Genomic DNA, 15,199 nt, shown 5'->3' with positions numbered 1-15,199 from the left:
GAAACATTTAAAAGATACGATTAAAATTGTTAGAAATAACATCACTAAGCCAATTAGGAACACCAAAAGAATAAAAATTATTAGCATTGATAAATTCAAGCTGAGCAACTAAGTAGACCCACCGTTCACTAATCTAGGAATAAAAGAGACTAAAACGTTTTTGTTAACAGAGGAGAGTCGTCCTGACAAAGGCTGCCAAATCAGATAAATATGGACGATTGGAAGCTACACCACCTCCCACCAACTTTGCATTCATCTCAAAAGCAACGTGAGACAAGTTAATATAAATAGTCCAAATAAGACTCTTCCTAAGTACAAGAACTTCCACAATCTTGGCATCATGCAGACCATACACAATTGAGCTGAAATAGCTCACAAAAGCTTCCAAAGCGCTATGTAACATTGGCCAGGCCCACATACATTGGAAATAGCAAAAATTGCTACATTCACGTTGTATTTAGAAAAACATTCATGGAGCCAATCCATCTGATCGATTGGATAGTAATAGAAGAGTACTCATTTTTCAAAAAAAAAAGGTCAAATCCTTTTTTCGACATGAGTGTTCTATACTGAAAACAGTTTTTAACTATTTGAGTTCGTTTTTTTTATTAACTATATGTAGTAGAAAGAGAACCATGTTGAGTCCAGACTTCAAACAGTTTAGTTTTAACCATATTAATGGTCCTCCGTTATTGGTTGAGAGAGAATCAAAGTATGAATCACGAACTGCTACCGTTCTTAAAGATAATTTGAAAATGATTTCAGAAGTAATTCGTGGGATCATGTCCCTTATTTTTCATAGTAAAAAGCGAAAAATAAAACGCAACTGGTTCAATTCAGCCAATATCTTGAAATAAACAACTCGCATATATACCCTTTCCAAAAAAAAAATCAATACACCAAGGACTAAGTTTTTGATGTCAGAATAATGCATGTGACGAAACCAAACATAAGATATTCAATTTCACCCTGGTTAATACAAATCTCACGAATTAAAGGTCAAAACAGTCTTTAAAATCATAATCAATTTAGACCAAATCAAAGTTGTATCAATTCAATCATCAAGTTGAAATTTTGACAAATTAATCTAGATACAATCAGTTTTAATACCCGAAATTTTACAAAATTTAAATAAATTTATCAACTTAAAAACCGAATTAAATTGATCCCAACTTCCAAATTTAATGGAAACTTGTACCTTTCATTCCAAGTCTAAAGACGAGGAAAAATCCATTTGTATGTACGAAGCCCTAAATATTGAGTTCAGGTACATTTATGTTAGTTTTCGTTTTGGGCTATATCTATCTCCACTAAAAAGAGGGAAACCGCTTGCTCTCCGGCATCGGAAAAGCTCCAACCACCATTAACAACCTATTCTTAGTAACTGATCTCAGTCGCACACTTCGATACATTTTGAAGTTGGTCTCAATTCATGATCACTATTCCCACTTCTCAAAGTCGGGCATTGCCATTCTTTGCTAAGCAATTTTCCAAGCTCAATCCTCCAGAGCTTGAAGTAATTATCAGGTACTCCGAATTTCAGTTTAATTCGTTTCTCCTGCAATCTGTTAACTTAATCAGTACCTAACCATTCAGGTCTTACGCTTCTGTGGAGATTGCGGACAATGATGATGACAATGGCTGCGAAAAACTACGAAGAACCGCGACAAAATCCAAGAAGGCTAAATCCATGGCTAGGCTCATTAACTCCAAACCTTGGTCCAGTGAGCTTGAGTCTTCGCTTTTATCTCTTTCTCCTTCAATTTCGAAAACCACTTTCTTTCAAGTGCTTCGCCTAATCAAATCTTCATCAAAAGCCCTTGATTTTTTCAATTGGGTACCAAATAAGGGATTCATCCACGACGATCAATCCTATTTCATGATGCTAGAAATCTTAGGTCGTGCTCGGAATCTTAATATAGCGCGTAATTTTCTCTACTCTATCAAGAGAAAGTCCAATGGGACGGTTAAGCTGGAGGATAGGTTCTTCAATAGCTTAATAAGAAGCTATGGTAGAGCTGGATTGTTTCAAGAGTCTGTAAAACTTTTTGCTTCGATGAAATCTGTTGGAGTTTCTCCATCTGTGGTCACATTTAATAGCCTTTTACTTGTTTTGCTTAAACGTGGACGGACAAGTTTGGCCTATAGTGTGTTTGATGAAATGCGCAGGACATATGGTGTTACGCCTGATATATATACGTTTAACATTCTGATTAGAGGATTCTGTAAGAATTCAATGGTTGATGAGGCGTTTAGATTTTTCAAGGAAATGTCCAGTTTTAAATGTGAGCCTGATGTTGTAACTTATAATACGATTGTTGATGGGTTGTGCAGGGCAGGGAAGGTTAAGATTGCTCATAATGTGGTGAAGGGAATGGTTAATAAAGCTGCGGATTTGAATCCTGATGTTGTTACTTACACCACTTTAGTTAGAGGGTATTGTATGAAGCGAGAGATTGATGAGGCTTTGATTGTTTTTGAAGAGATGGTGCAGAAAGGATTAAAACCAAATGAAGTTACTTATAACACACTTATCAAGGGTCTTTGTGAAGTGCAGAAGATTGACAAGATCAAAGAGATTTTGGAGGGAACTTTAGGGGGTGGAGGTTTTACTCCTGATACTTGTACATTTAATACATTGATAAACGCACGTTGCGATGCAGGGAATTTAAACGAGGCATTGGAGATTTTCAAGAAGATGTCCGCCTTGAATGTCCACCCAGATTCTGCTACATACAGTGTTCTGATTAGGAATTTGTGTCAAGGAGGGGATTTTGAGAGAGCAGAGGAGTTACTTGATGAGCTATTTGATGAAGAAATTCTGTTAAGCGACAATGGGTGCACACCTTTGGTTGCTGCATACAAATCCATTTTTGAGTACTTGTGTAAAAACGGGAAGACTAAGAAGGCGGAAAGAGTTTTCAGGCAGCTAATGAGAAGGGGAACACAAGATCCTGAGTCTTATAAGATTTTGATAATGGGGCACTGCAGGGAAGGTGCATTTGAAGCCGGTTACGAGCTTTTGGTCTTCATGTTAAGAAGAGATTTTGTACCTGATTGCGAGACCTATCAGTTGTTAATCGATGGTCTCGTGCAGAAGAACGAACCACTTCTTGCTTTTCAAACATTGGAGAAGATGATAAGGAGCTCTTACGTGCCTGAAGCTTCTACTTTCCACTCTATACTTGCAGGACTTCTGAAAAAGGGCCTTGCCAATGATTCAGCAAGCTTGATAGCATTGATGTTGGAAGGAAGAATCAGACAAAATGTGAATCTATCAACACAAACTGTGATGTTTCTCTTTGGCAGTGGATTGAAAGACAAAGCTTATAAGATTGTTGGGTTACTTTACGATAACGGATACGCGGTTAACATGGATGAATTGATTGTCTTCTTGTGTAAGAGAAGAAAGTTACTAGAGGCACAGAAGATTTTGCTGTTTTGTTTGGAAAAGGATCAGAATGTTCATGTTGATGTCTGCAACAGAGTAATTGAAGGTCTTTGTAAAGTGAAAAAACTTTCAGAAGCATTTGAATTGTATTATGAGTTAGTAGAGAAAGGAAAGCACAGAGAGCTGAGCTGCTTAGAAGTATTGAGAGTTGCCTTAGAAGCTGGAGGAAGATTGGAAGAAGTGAAGTTTCTGTCTAAAAGGATGCCTAATAAGTAAGGGTAAATTACATTTATGGTCCCTGAACTATAGTGCTACTAACATTATAGCCCAACGAGTTTGTCCTATTGACATTTTGCTGCTGGTGGAGTGTTTTACCATGTTTCATCTAATGTTTATAGGAGAAATATTGAATGGTTTTAGTTTGTCAAACTTTTTATACTTTCAAATGAGTTAATTTTGACCATGATATGTGTTCTACACTTCTCTCGTTTCGTGTTCTATATATGAATTCATGGTCCCTCAACTTTGGTTTACTTTCTTTATAGCCCTTAAACTTCAAAATCGGATATAGAAATCCCTGAATTTTAACCGTTACTACCATAAAAAACCCTTAGCCTTTGACCACTTCAATAGTAGTTAACCCTTCATTCTTGAAAATTTTGAATTTGAGGTCATTTAGGTCTAGCTGTTTAGACAGCGGAATTTCTGAAATTGTGATTTGGAAAATAAAAAATGTGGGTTCTATGCTATGTTGCCCAGACACGGACACGGATACGGTATCCGACACGGATACGGATACGGGAAACGTCATTTCTATAAAACACAGGACACGGATACGTGGGGGACACGTGTAAATATTAAAAATATTGGGGCACATTTATAAATATTAAAAATATATTTATATATATGATTTTTTGTAATATAACTAAATAATTAGGAGCCCTATTTATATAGATGGATGGAGAAGTTTGAGAGTTTTTGTATTAATTAGGAGTTTCTTCTGGCATTAATTCCCCCTGTCCTTTGGAGTTTCTGGCTCTCCAAATCTATCAACTATAACCACGATCGGTGAAGTTGAACGGCTGTAATTTGAATTTGAAGAATCGCAGGTTTTAATTTGACATTTGAAGTAGGTTTTTTTTTCCTGGGACACGCGTATCCTTCACTGATACGCGTGTCCAACTTTCCGATATTACGGACACGGCCCCGACACCGTGTCCCTGGCGTTTCCGGCCGTGTCCGTATCGGATACGTATCCGACACGGGATACGCTGGGTCTATGGCGTGTCCGTGCATCAGAGGTTCTATGTGAAATGTGGTTCTGAACGACTTTAGTTCTTGGACTTTTCCTTTTTGAGTCCGTCAACGGTCACTTTGTGGTCGCTTAGTTTTATAAGGGATTTTTTTTTTTGTTAGTAAAAGACAAAGGTTTAAGGATTTTTATGGCCAATTTTGAAGTCCTGGGACCATAAAGAAAGTAAGGGACCATGACTTGTAGTTAAACCAAAAGGGAAAATTGCAGTCATTTTGTTTATTTGCTACATTTTCGATTCATTGATCTTAGATTAGGAATCGAGCATTCAACTCGAGAGTCGAGATGGTTACAAATCTGAAGCAAGATTCTATACCTTACAGTGGACACCAGACTAAAGATTGGTTCTTTTCTGGTTTTGTTGTTATAATATGTCTGCTGAGTTATGTTGCACAGATACGGAAACAGATACGGAAACGGACACGGGAAACGTTATTTCTAAAACATAACCATCATAAAAAAAAGCCTACAAACGAATATGGACAAGAACAAGAACACGAACACGAAATGGAAACGGACACGGACACGGACACGAAATGCAGAAACGCTACTAACTAGAAGTGTCCGTGCAACATAGCTGCTGAGCTATATTGCACGGAAACTCTTCTTCATTAGCGTTTTAGTGTTCTGTTTCCGTATCAGTTTCTTTTCCATTTCCTAGCTATATATTTTTAGAAATACCGTTTTCCAGTTTCCGTTTCCCTGGAACACAGCTGCTGAGCGATACCGAAACATGTTACAAGAGCATGTCAGTTCTCTTTCCAATCAAAATCACAATCTTTATGCAGAAAAAAAAGGTAAGTTGGAATTGGGTAAAGAAAGTATTAGAAAAATGGTTTTTTTGGGGGATAAACAGAAGAAAAAGAGGAAGGGAAAGATTGTCACCAATTAAAGCTCTCACTCTTCCAACCACAAATCCCCAAAATATTACCAAACAAATGAAGACTGCATTTTTTAAGTTTTCATGCTTGTCTTTCTTTACACCAACCTCTCTCCAAGAACAACCTGAACTCTCATTTATATTCCCCCCAGCTTTCTGATTCATTCCTCCATTAAGTCCTCTTCTTACCGAACTATCTTCTAGCTAAGCATCTCAAAAATGTCGAAACCCGAAACCAATGGCTCCTCTGGACACCATTCTGCCCATATTAGGCGTGCTCCGACCCCAGGCAAGGCAGCAATACTTGCAGTAGGTAAGGCCTTCCCTAGTCAACTCATTCCTCAGGATTGCCTGGTTGAGGGCTACATCCGTGACACCAAATGCGAGGATGTATCGATCAAGGAGAAACTGGAGCGACTTTGTAAGTGTGAATCTTTCTGTTATGACTTGTTTACTGGGTTTGAATGTTTTGATCTTGCAAAAGGAATTTACAGGTGCATGAGAAACATAGATCGGAGTCTGTTAGCGTAATTCGATTTACGTTGCTTGTTGCAGCTAGTCACCGCATTTTCTCTCTCTTTTGCTAGGTAAAACTACTACTGTGAAGACAAGATACACTGTAATGTGCAAGGACATTCTGGACAAGTACCCTGAACTCGCGACGGAGGGCTCGCCGACTATCAAACAGAGGCTAGATATAGCGAATCCAGCAGTGGTTGAGATGGCGAAGGAAGCAAGCTTGTCCTGCATCAAGCAATGGGGAAGACCAGTAGAAGATATTACTCATATTGTCTATGTTTCTTCCAGTGAGATTCGGCTACCGGGTGGTGATCTTTATCTTTCTAGCGAACTCGGCTTAAGGAGCGATGTTAGTAGAGTAATGCTATACTTTCTAGGCTGCTATGGTGGTGTGACAGGCCTGAGAGTGGCCAAGGATATCGCCGAAAACAATCCAGGAAGCCGTGTGTTATTAACAACTTCTGAGACCACCATACTTGGCTTTCGCCCACCGAACAAGGCACGCCCTTATGACCTTGTAGGAGCTGCACTTTTCGGAGACGGAGCTGCTGCTGTGATGATTGGAGCCAACCCTGAAATGGACAGGGAATGCCCTTTCATGGAGCTGAACTATGCAGTTCAACAATTCCTGCCCGGCACACAAAACGTGATTGACGGACGCCTTTCTGAAGAAGGCATAAACTTCAAGCTCGGACGAGACCTTCCTCAGAAGATAGAAGACAACATTGAGGAATTCTGCAAAAAGGTGATATCAAAGGGTGAATTAAGTACTACTGACTTCAACAAATTGTTCTGGGCTGTTCATCCAGGCGGACCTGCCATACTTAACCGGCTCGAGGCTACCCTGAAACTCAACGGTGATAAGCTAGAGTGTAGTAGGAGAGCTCTTATGGACTATGGAAACGTTAGCAGCAACACGATATTCTATGTTATTGAATATATGAGAGACGCGTTGAAGAATAAGAAGGCGGATGGGGAAGAATGGGGACTCGCCTTAGCATTCGGCCCTGGCATTACTTTCGAAGGCATCCTTCTCCGTAGCTTGTGATCAGTTCCTGGATCACTTGCATCTGTTTTTTCTTTTTAATTATATGATTCTGCAATGGCCAAAGTTGATCTCTTTCTTTGATTTTGCCTAAAATGCTACTACTATTAATCAAAAATCATTGTTGCTGTGAAATTTGTTCAGAACAATGCAGAAGAATAAAGCCAACAGTTTCTTCTTGCAACATGAAATTACTGCTTTCTTTGTTGTTCAACTTCAATATAAAGGTCATCTAATTTTACATTTTCTAACATTAACATTATGGCTGCTAAATTTCAATTAATGCCTCAAAATGATTGTTGATGATTTCAAAATAGAAAATTACAAGAATTAATGATATTATAAGGAATTTCAAAATTTTAATTTTGAGATCATTTAGATGTTCTTTAGTTGGGAGATAAGTAATTTTTTAGAGAGAGAAAACTCAAATAAAATTTTGATTTCATGGTAAACGTGGTTCTAAACTACTCTAATTTCTAAGCATTTTTCATTTTGAGACGTTAATTGAAATTTACTGATCATAATATTAAAAAAGTGTAAAGTAAAGTGATTTTTATGTTATACTGTAAAGTTTATTGGCAATTTGATTAAAAAAAGAGTTTAGCGGCAACACTGTATAAATGACTAAATTTTAGTGGTTACATGTGTAGGGGTGTGTATCGGTTCAAAACCAAAATAACCGAATACTGAAATTGCTAAAATAATTGACATTGATATCAAACTGAATAGTATGTAAAACCGAAATATTCGGTTCGGTTTGGTTTTAAACCGAAAAAGCCAAATTAGTTAAAAAATAAAAAAAGAACATATAAAAATTACTATATTTCCTTATTAAATTTATCTCAACAACAAAAATATTTGAAATAGGACTTATTATCTCAACAATATTAAGAAAAACTAAACTTGTAACATCTAATATATGTGTGTATATATAAATAATTTAAAATGTGTAATTCGGTGCAGTGCGGTTTTTTTATTACTTTTTTTGTCAAACCGAATACCGAAATGCACCTAAAACTAAAACTGACGGTGAACCAAAGTGTCAAAAAAACTGCACCAAAAAACCGAATTCAATCAATTGGGTTTGATATGCGGTTTAAACCAAACTGATGCACCCCTTACATATGTGTGATTTATCCCACCAAAAAATGATATGCTTGTAATTTACAAATTTGTACTATATATAATAGTGGAAGTTGAGAGAAATTGATGAGAAGAGTTTTGGAGGCATTTTTTATGAGTTCGCACGTTAAGAAAAATATGTTATATAAAAAAAAGGCAAAAAGCATTATTCGGCCCTTGATCTTTCATTTTTTGGTTCATTAACTCTTAATCTTTTATTTGGATACATTAAGCCCCCTGATCATTTATTTTTTATCTTATTAAGCCTCTGATGACCAAATTAGTAAGTTTTGAACATCTAATTCAGTTAAAAATACGTTATTAACTTTATCTGTATTTGAAATTATTTAAAAAATATATTTTTTACAGTTTGAATTAACGTTTTTACAGTTTTCCTATAGTCACATTACACATCCAAAACTGCTTTCAAACTGTGAAAAAATACGAATTTCGAATGCAAATGTAATGAATAACAGTCTGTTAATCGAATTTTATGTTCAAAATTATTTTTTTGGTCATCAAGGGCTGAATGAGACCAAAAATAAATGACCACATGCCTAATGTATCTAAATAAAAGATCAAGAGGTTAATGAACCAAAAAATAAAAGATCAGGGGCCAAATAATGCTTTTTGCCTATAAAAAAATAATTTTTTTTTTGGTAGAAAAGGAAAAGAAAAACGAACAACAACAAACTACACAGGAATTAGCCTAGGGAAGCCAACCCCAATTCTATCTTCTAAGAGAAGAGGAGAGATGAAACTAGGGGAAACAGGAAGGGTAGTAACGCCTAACGTCCCTTCATGGCCCGCCGCCGCCAAGCGATCAGCAACACGATTCTGCTCTCTAAAAATGTGTCTGAACTCTACGAACTCAAAGGAGGAGCAAAACCTTTTAATAGCTTTGATGAGGTTGCGACTGTTAAGACCCATAGAATGATTCTCAGAAATCATTTTGATTGCTTCCAAATTATCAGACTCCACAGAGAGCCTCTTAACACCCAGCCTTTTAACAAGATTGATTCCAGTAAGAATAGCCCAGAGCTCCGCAGAAAAGGAAGAACCCAACCCTAAATTCTGGGAGAACCCAGAAAGCCAGGCGCCCCCTGCATCTCTAAGCACACCTCCAGTCGCAATCTTACCGTTACTGAGACAGGAACCATCAGTATTCAGCTTTACAACCCCCTCTCTTGGCCTGCTCCATCCCACGAGATGGACATCACAACACTGAGAGGCTCTGGCAAGGGACTCTCCTTTGAAACTATCGATAATAGAGAAAAGTTTTTTCGAGAAGAAATCAGCTAAGTTTGTCATAAAAACAGTTTTATCTCCAAAAATCTCCTCGTTTCTCCATTTCCAAACTTGGTGACAGATAATAGCAAAGAAAATGTCACCATGCTCCATGTATGGAAGTAACTTTCCTCTAACACCATCAGAGAACCAGTCGACCTCAGAATGTGCCATGAAGGAAGAGAAAATATGGTGTGGGAGAATTTTCCTCCAAACCTCTTTACTATTAGAGCAATCTCTAAGAGCATGGCACAAAGTCTCAACATGGCCTCTGCATCTACTGCAAGCTCCAGAATCAGCCAAGTGCCTTCTGTGCCTATCCGAATTAGTAAGAAGTCTGTCCTTAACGCCCAGCCACAGGAAACTTCTAATACGGAAAGGAACTTTAAGGGTCCAAATCGACTTCCACACATCCGAGGGAGGATCAGATCTAAAGAGAGAGAAAGCTTCAAAGGCCGATTTGCAAGAATAAACTCCATTGTTAGTCAGCGCCCAGCAGTGCCTATCCAAGTCTTCCTCTTGATTACTCACCTTCACTCCCCGTATTCTAAGGAGAGTCTCAAGGCTAAAGAAAGTATCAAACTTTGACCAGATCCAGTCCCCTTCCGAGTCAACCACATCGGCAATCCTCCAGTTGCGTATATCACTAGGCGGGGGGGGGGGGGGGGGAAGAACACACCTCAATTAACGGTTTATCCCCAATCCAGTTATCAAACTAGAAACTAATGGACTTACCATTCCCCACCTCCAGGCCAACTCCCGAGCAAAACTCATCAAACACAGCACTAAGTCCTTTCCAGAGGAAGGAACAATTAGCAACTCTCTCTTTCGGGCCCCCGAAGATTTTGTCTTTCCGATACTTACCACAAAGGAGGCGAACCCAAAGAGAGGAGGGGTTTTGCCACATACGCCAAAGGAGTTTCATTAATAAAACTTTATTATTGTCCTTTGCTTTCCTAATACCCAGACCCCCAGAATCTTTAGGCTGGCAAACCTCACTCCAAGGCACAAGATGGATCTTCCTGCCCTCCGCAGCTTCCCCCCACAGGAACCTACGGTTAATCTTGTCAAGATCATTAAGCACAGGATCCGGAAGCTTACAAGCCTGCATGATGTGATTGGGAGCAGCACAATTAACAGATTGAATTAACGTGAGGCAGCCAGTGAAAGACAGAGTATTGGCTTTCCAAGTAGCACACTTCGAATTAGCTTTATCCAAAGTCTCTTTGAAGGAGCCTTTAGACACACGCTCACTGTGGAGGGGAACGCCCAGATACTTCCCAAGAGAATCAGTAAGAGGAATACCTGAGAGATCACTTAATCTCTTACAGACTCTCTGATTCATATTCTTAGAGCACATCATCCTAGATTTCTGGATATTAAGCTTCTGCCCAGAGGCCGAACAAAAACAATCCAGAATATCCATAATGACTCACAACTGCTCCTCATTACCCTCAAGAAAGATAAGGACATCATCTGCAAAGAATAAGTGAGTCACCTGGGGACAGAAGCTGTTGATCGCCACAGGGTGGAAACTCCCATTATCAATCGCATCCTGAATTAGGTGAGAGAGCCTCTCCATAGCAATAACAAAAAGGAAAGGGCTCATAGGATCCCCCTGACGGATTCCTCTGCCCGGGGAAAATTCCTCCGACATATCCCCATTGACCATAACTTGAAACACAGGAGAAGAAATACATACCTTAATTAAACTTCTCCAGCTGTCCGGGATTCTAGCTCTCTCAAGGCTCTCCATCAAGAAATCCCAATTAATTCGATCATAGGCCTTCTCTAAATCCAGCTTCAGAGCCATAATGCCTTTCCTCCCCTTCCTAATCTTCATCGTGTGGACCATCTCTTAGGCGATCACCACATTATCCATCATTTGTCTACCAGGCACAAAGCTACCCTGATTCTGACAAATGATCGCAGGAAGAATGCCACGGATTCTATTAGCCACAATCTTTGTAACAGTTTTGTAAAGAACATTACAAAGACTGATAGGTCTCATATGCAAAAAGGAAGAAGGCTTATCAATCTTAGGAATCAGAACCAGGAGGGTTCTATTAACCAGCTCAATATCCTTCGAACCACTGAACACCCCCCAAGATAAAATTATAGATGCCTTCCTTCACGACATCCCAATGCTTATGGTAAAAGCCCGCTGGAAGACCATCAATCCCAGGAGCTTTAGAAGCCCCAATGTTGAAGATAGCTTGGTCAATCTCTTTTCAGGAAATAGGTTGAAAGGCCTCCTGACTACAATCCTCACTGATTAAAGGAAATGTAGCAATAGAGTGAGCCCCTCCAAAAGAACAGGTTCCTCTTTGAACAGCTCTCTGTAGAAATCCAGGGCTAAGTTCTGAATAACCTCATCTTCATAAACCCAATCACCATTAGAATCCTTAATGGCCTCAATTCTATTTCTCTACCTTCTGATCAGGGTAGAGAGATGGAAGTATTTGGTATTACGATCCCCATCTCTAATCCAGGACTTCCGAGACTTCTGGAACCAAAGGAACTCCTCCTGCCTAAGCACAGCCTCCAGCTCCTTCTGAAGGGTTCTGAGGAGGCCCTCAAGGCTATGATCAAACCTCCCCTCCAACCTGCGTTGAATGCCCTCCATCCTCTTTAATAACTTGTTCTTCCTTCTGATAATATGCCCAAACACATTCCTATTCCACCCCTGCACCTTATTCCTGAACCCTTCAGCAGCTTGCAGTACATACGAATGAGGTCTCCAACTCTCATGAACGAACTCTTTAAACTTAGGATGGGACTCCCAAGCCAACTGATACCGGAACGGTCTCTTACCCCTAGGATGCTTACCTCTCAAAAGTCTAAACAAAATAGGATAATGATCCGAATGACGGAACGGGAGGTTCAACACAGAGCACTCGGGGAAGGAAGTTAGAGCTAAAACATTAGCGTAGACTTTGTCCAATCGAACAAAAGTATTATTACGCTTCCAAGTGAATTTATGACCAGAAGCCCCCAGATCGGAAAGCCCACATAAATCCATACTATTCTTGTGATGCAGACAGCGATTAACATAATGATTGGATCCCCCTCTCTGATCACTCATAAAGGCGATATCATTAAAGTCACCCGCCACAAACCAGGGCTCCAAAATGTTGACACTCATAGAATAGAGAACCTCCCAGAGCCGTTTTCGATTAGACAAGATAGGGTCAGCATACACAAGGGTAATCAAAAAGGGAGTATTGCCGGAAATACTCACTTTACAATGAATGAACTGCTTATCCATGCTAAGAATATCAAAATGAATCCGATCTGGCCTCCAAAAAAGCCAAATCCCCCCAGCCCGGCCAGTTGCCTCCGATCTAATACAGTGCCAGTTCTTAACAAAAGAGCAAAACAAGAGTAGTATCTCTACATTGATTTTCCCTCTATTCTTTCACCTCCTCTAAGGCTCTAATTATCTTTCTCCATTTTAAGCATCTAACCAATTTTTTTTTGTTACAACTTATTTATTTCTTTTGTCCATTAACTTGCATGATCATAATCGTTGATGAGAACATGACAAATATATACTCAATTCTCAAGAGACTGCAAACTCAATAAGGTTCATTTTGTTGTTCTTAAATTTTAAAATAAGAATTGACTTTATAGTTATTTGTTCAATTTAATATTTTTTGCCACCAAATTTGTTTGGGTTAACAATTTCCTTAATTCTATTAATATTAGTCTCGTGGAATGATCACTCTATCATCAAGTGAGTTTTTCTGTTGTTTCATTATATAACAGATTTCAATGACTTTGAATTTTTACATACTGAGATCGAATGTTTTTATGTTTCCTGAAACTTACAGTTTTTTTATCTTAATAAATTTTGCATTTCCGTAATTATCTAAACTCTTCAACTTTCCGGGTTGTCTTCGACTCATATATAGAGAGTGGAGCCTAATTAATTACAATGAGATTTGTTTCTAACATAATTTGATTATTGGAAAGTTTTTCAAATAGTAAGACACTTAACAGGAAAAAACAAAGATTTTGAAAGTGAGATAACCGAGTTTTAGCTTTGATGGGTTGAAATATGATGCAAAAATAGTTTATTTTTTCTATAAAAAATCAGGAGTTTTCATTCATTTTTTTTACAATCTAGAACTATTTTTATGTGTATTGGATACTCCTTCAGTTTTAATCTAATTTATTGTCTCGGTTGAAATATAAGAGATTGTTTGCAAAGTTTAATCTCTTCTATAGATTTTATAATAGATTTTACACTACTTTTGATTTGCTTTGATTATGGTTTTTATGTTTCTCCATGGAGTGAATAAAAGCTTTTGGGTTATTATGATTGATAGTATATAATAACTAATAATTTTGGTATATCAGACACTAGATTTGACAATCTATATTATAATTTGCATAGATATGGAACACTACTCTATAAATTGCAAAAGTGGCCTATAGGTTGAAGGGATTGACAAAGTTCTCTCGACCAGTCAATGCTCTCTCATTAGAATTGTTATTTGCACGAGGATTAACATGTTGCTGAAAAAATTTCTAACATTTGCAGCATGAGAGATGAAATGATGATCTACATTCTCTCTCAATAATCCATTATTAATACTCTCAAATGCATTTGAATGTAAATCAAGTTAAATTAAACGTCAAATATTTGCAGCACAGATATGATCTACTATTAATACAAAAACCTATGACAATTGAAAAAAATAATCAAATAAAAAAATTAAGAGAACAAAATGTAGTCTTTAAAATTAGTTTTAGACAAACAAAACAGATGATAAGATAGACGCAGTCGAATAATTAAATAGAACGAACTCAAAATTACTTATTCATCTTAAAACGAACTGCTATACTGTTTTGTAAACTGACATTTTAATATTTGTATCCCTTTTAATTTGTTAAAAAGATTTCTCTTCTAACTAATCAACTTATTGCATAAGTTAACATTATAGTAATAATTACGATCTGGGGAGGGGATAGGCGTCGATCTGGGGAGGGGATAGGCGTCGATCTGGGGTCGGTGAGGGCAAGGGAAGGGGACGATGAGGGAGTTTCGGGTTTTAGGTGGTTAGGGGATGGCGAAACTGGATCTAGGATTGAGATCCGGCGGCAGGGGCGGATTTAGGGGGGCATTTGCCCCCCCCCCCCCCCCTTCACCCGGAAAAAAAAAATTTTTCCCCAAAACGACGTCGTTTTGGTTCCAACCAAAACGACGTCGTTTTGGGGAAAAGGATTTAAAACGCGGAGAAGGGCAGGCAGGATCATAAATTATAGAAATTTTCTTTTCTCTTCTCTGCTCGCGCCCCCTACTCACAGCAAACAAAAGCTCTCCTCCTCCGTCCGACTTTTCCCTGCCTGCCTCCGGCCGGCCGTCCGCCGCCCCTCTCCAATCTGATGCTGCGGCTGTGTCCCTCCCTGCCAGGTTAGTTTACTTCTTCTTTTTCTGTTTTAATTTAAATTTTAGGTTAAATTAATTTTAGGTTAAAATCATTTTAGGAAATAGATATTGATAGTTTGTTTTGTTTGTTTTTAATTTTAGGTTAATAGATATTGATTGATTGATAGATTGTTATTAATTTTATTTTAGGTTATTCTTAATTTTAGGTTAATGGATTGAATTGGTTGAATGAATTGAATTGATTTGGT

The 15,199-nt window shown here is 38.2% G+C and overlaps 1 protein-coding gene across 1 annotated transcript; it reads left to right on the top strand.

Moving 5' to 3' along the window:
• Positions 1 to 1,224: 1,224 nt before the first annotated feature.
• Positions 1,225 to 7,379, top strand: LOC136216660 (pentatricopeptide repeat-containing protein At1g02060, chloroplastic). Its single transcript, XM_066003210.1, has 4 exons — positions 1,225 to 1,527; positions 1,597 to 3,664; positions 5,788 to 6,004; positions 6,171 to 7,379. The coding sequence occupies exons 1-4, from the start codon at positions 1,433 to 1,435 to the stop codon at positions 7,148 to 7,150; spliced, it is 3,360 nt and encodes a 1,119-aa protein (XP_065859282.1). The 5' UTR covers positions 1,225 to 1,432; the 3' UTR covers positions 7,151 to 7,379.
• Positions 7,380 to 15,199: the final 7,820 nt, after the last annotated feature.

The sequence above is a fragment of the Euphorbia lathyris genome, chromosome 2 (genome assembly GCF_963576675.1).
Source record: "Euphorbia lathyris chromosome 2, ddEupLath1.1, whole genome shotgun sequence".
In the NCBI taxonomy this organism is placed as follows: domain Eukaryota; kingdom Viridiplantae; phylum Streptophyta; class Magnoliopsida; order Malpighiales; family Euphorbiaceae; genus Euphorbia; species Euphorbia lathyris.
This window is presented reverse-complemented; position numbering and strand designations above follow the sequence as displayed.

Bases quoted from the DNA above. Each gene is read 5' to 3' on its own strand.
- LOC136216660 (XM_066003210.1), top strand. From the start codon at position 1,433: ATGATCACTATTCCCACTTCTCAAAGTCGGGCATTGCCATTCTTTGCT. The intron at 1,528-1,596 runs GTACTCCGAATT...CTAACCATTCAG, and splicing joins GAGCTTGAAGTAATTATCAG to GTCTTACGCTTCTGTGGAGA. The intron at 3,665-5,787 runs TAAGGGTAAATT...ACTATCTTCTAG, and splicing joins CTAAAAGGATGCCTAATAAG to CTAAGCATCTCAAAAATGTC.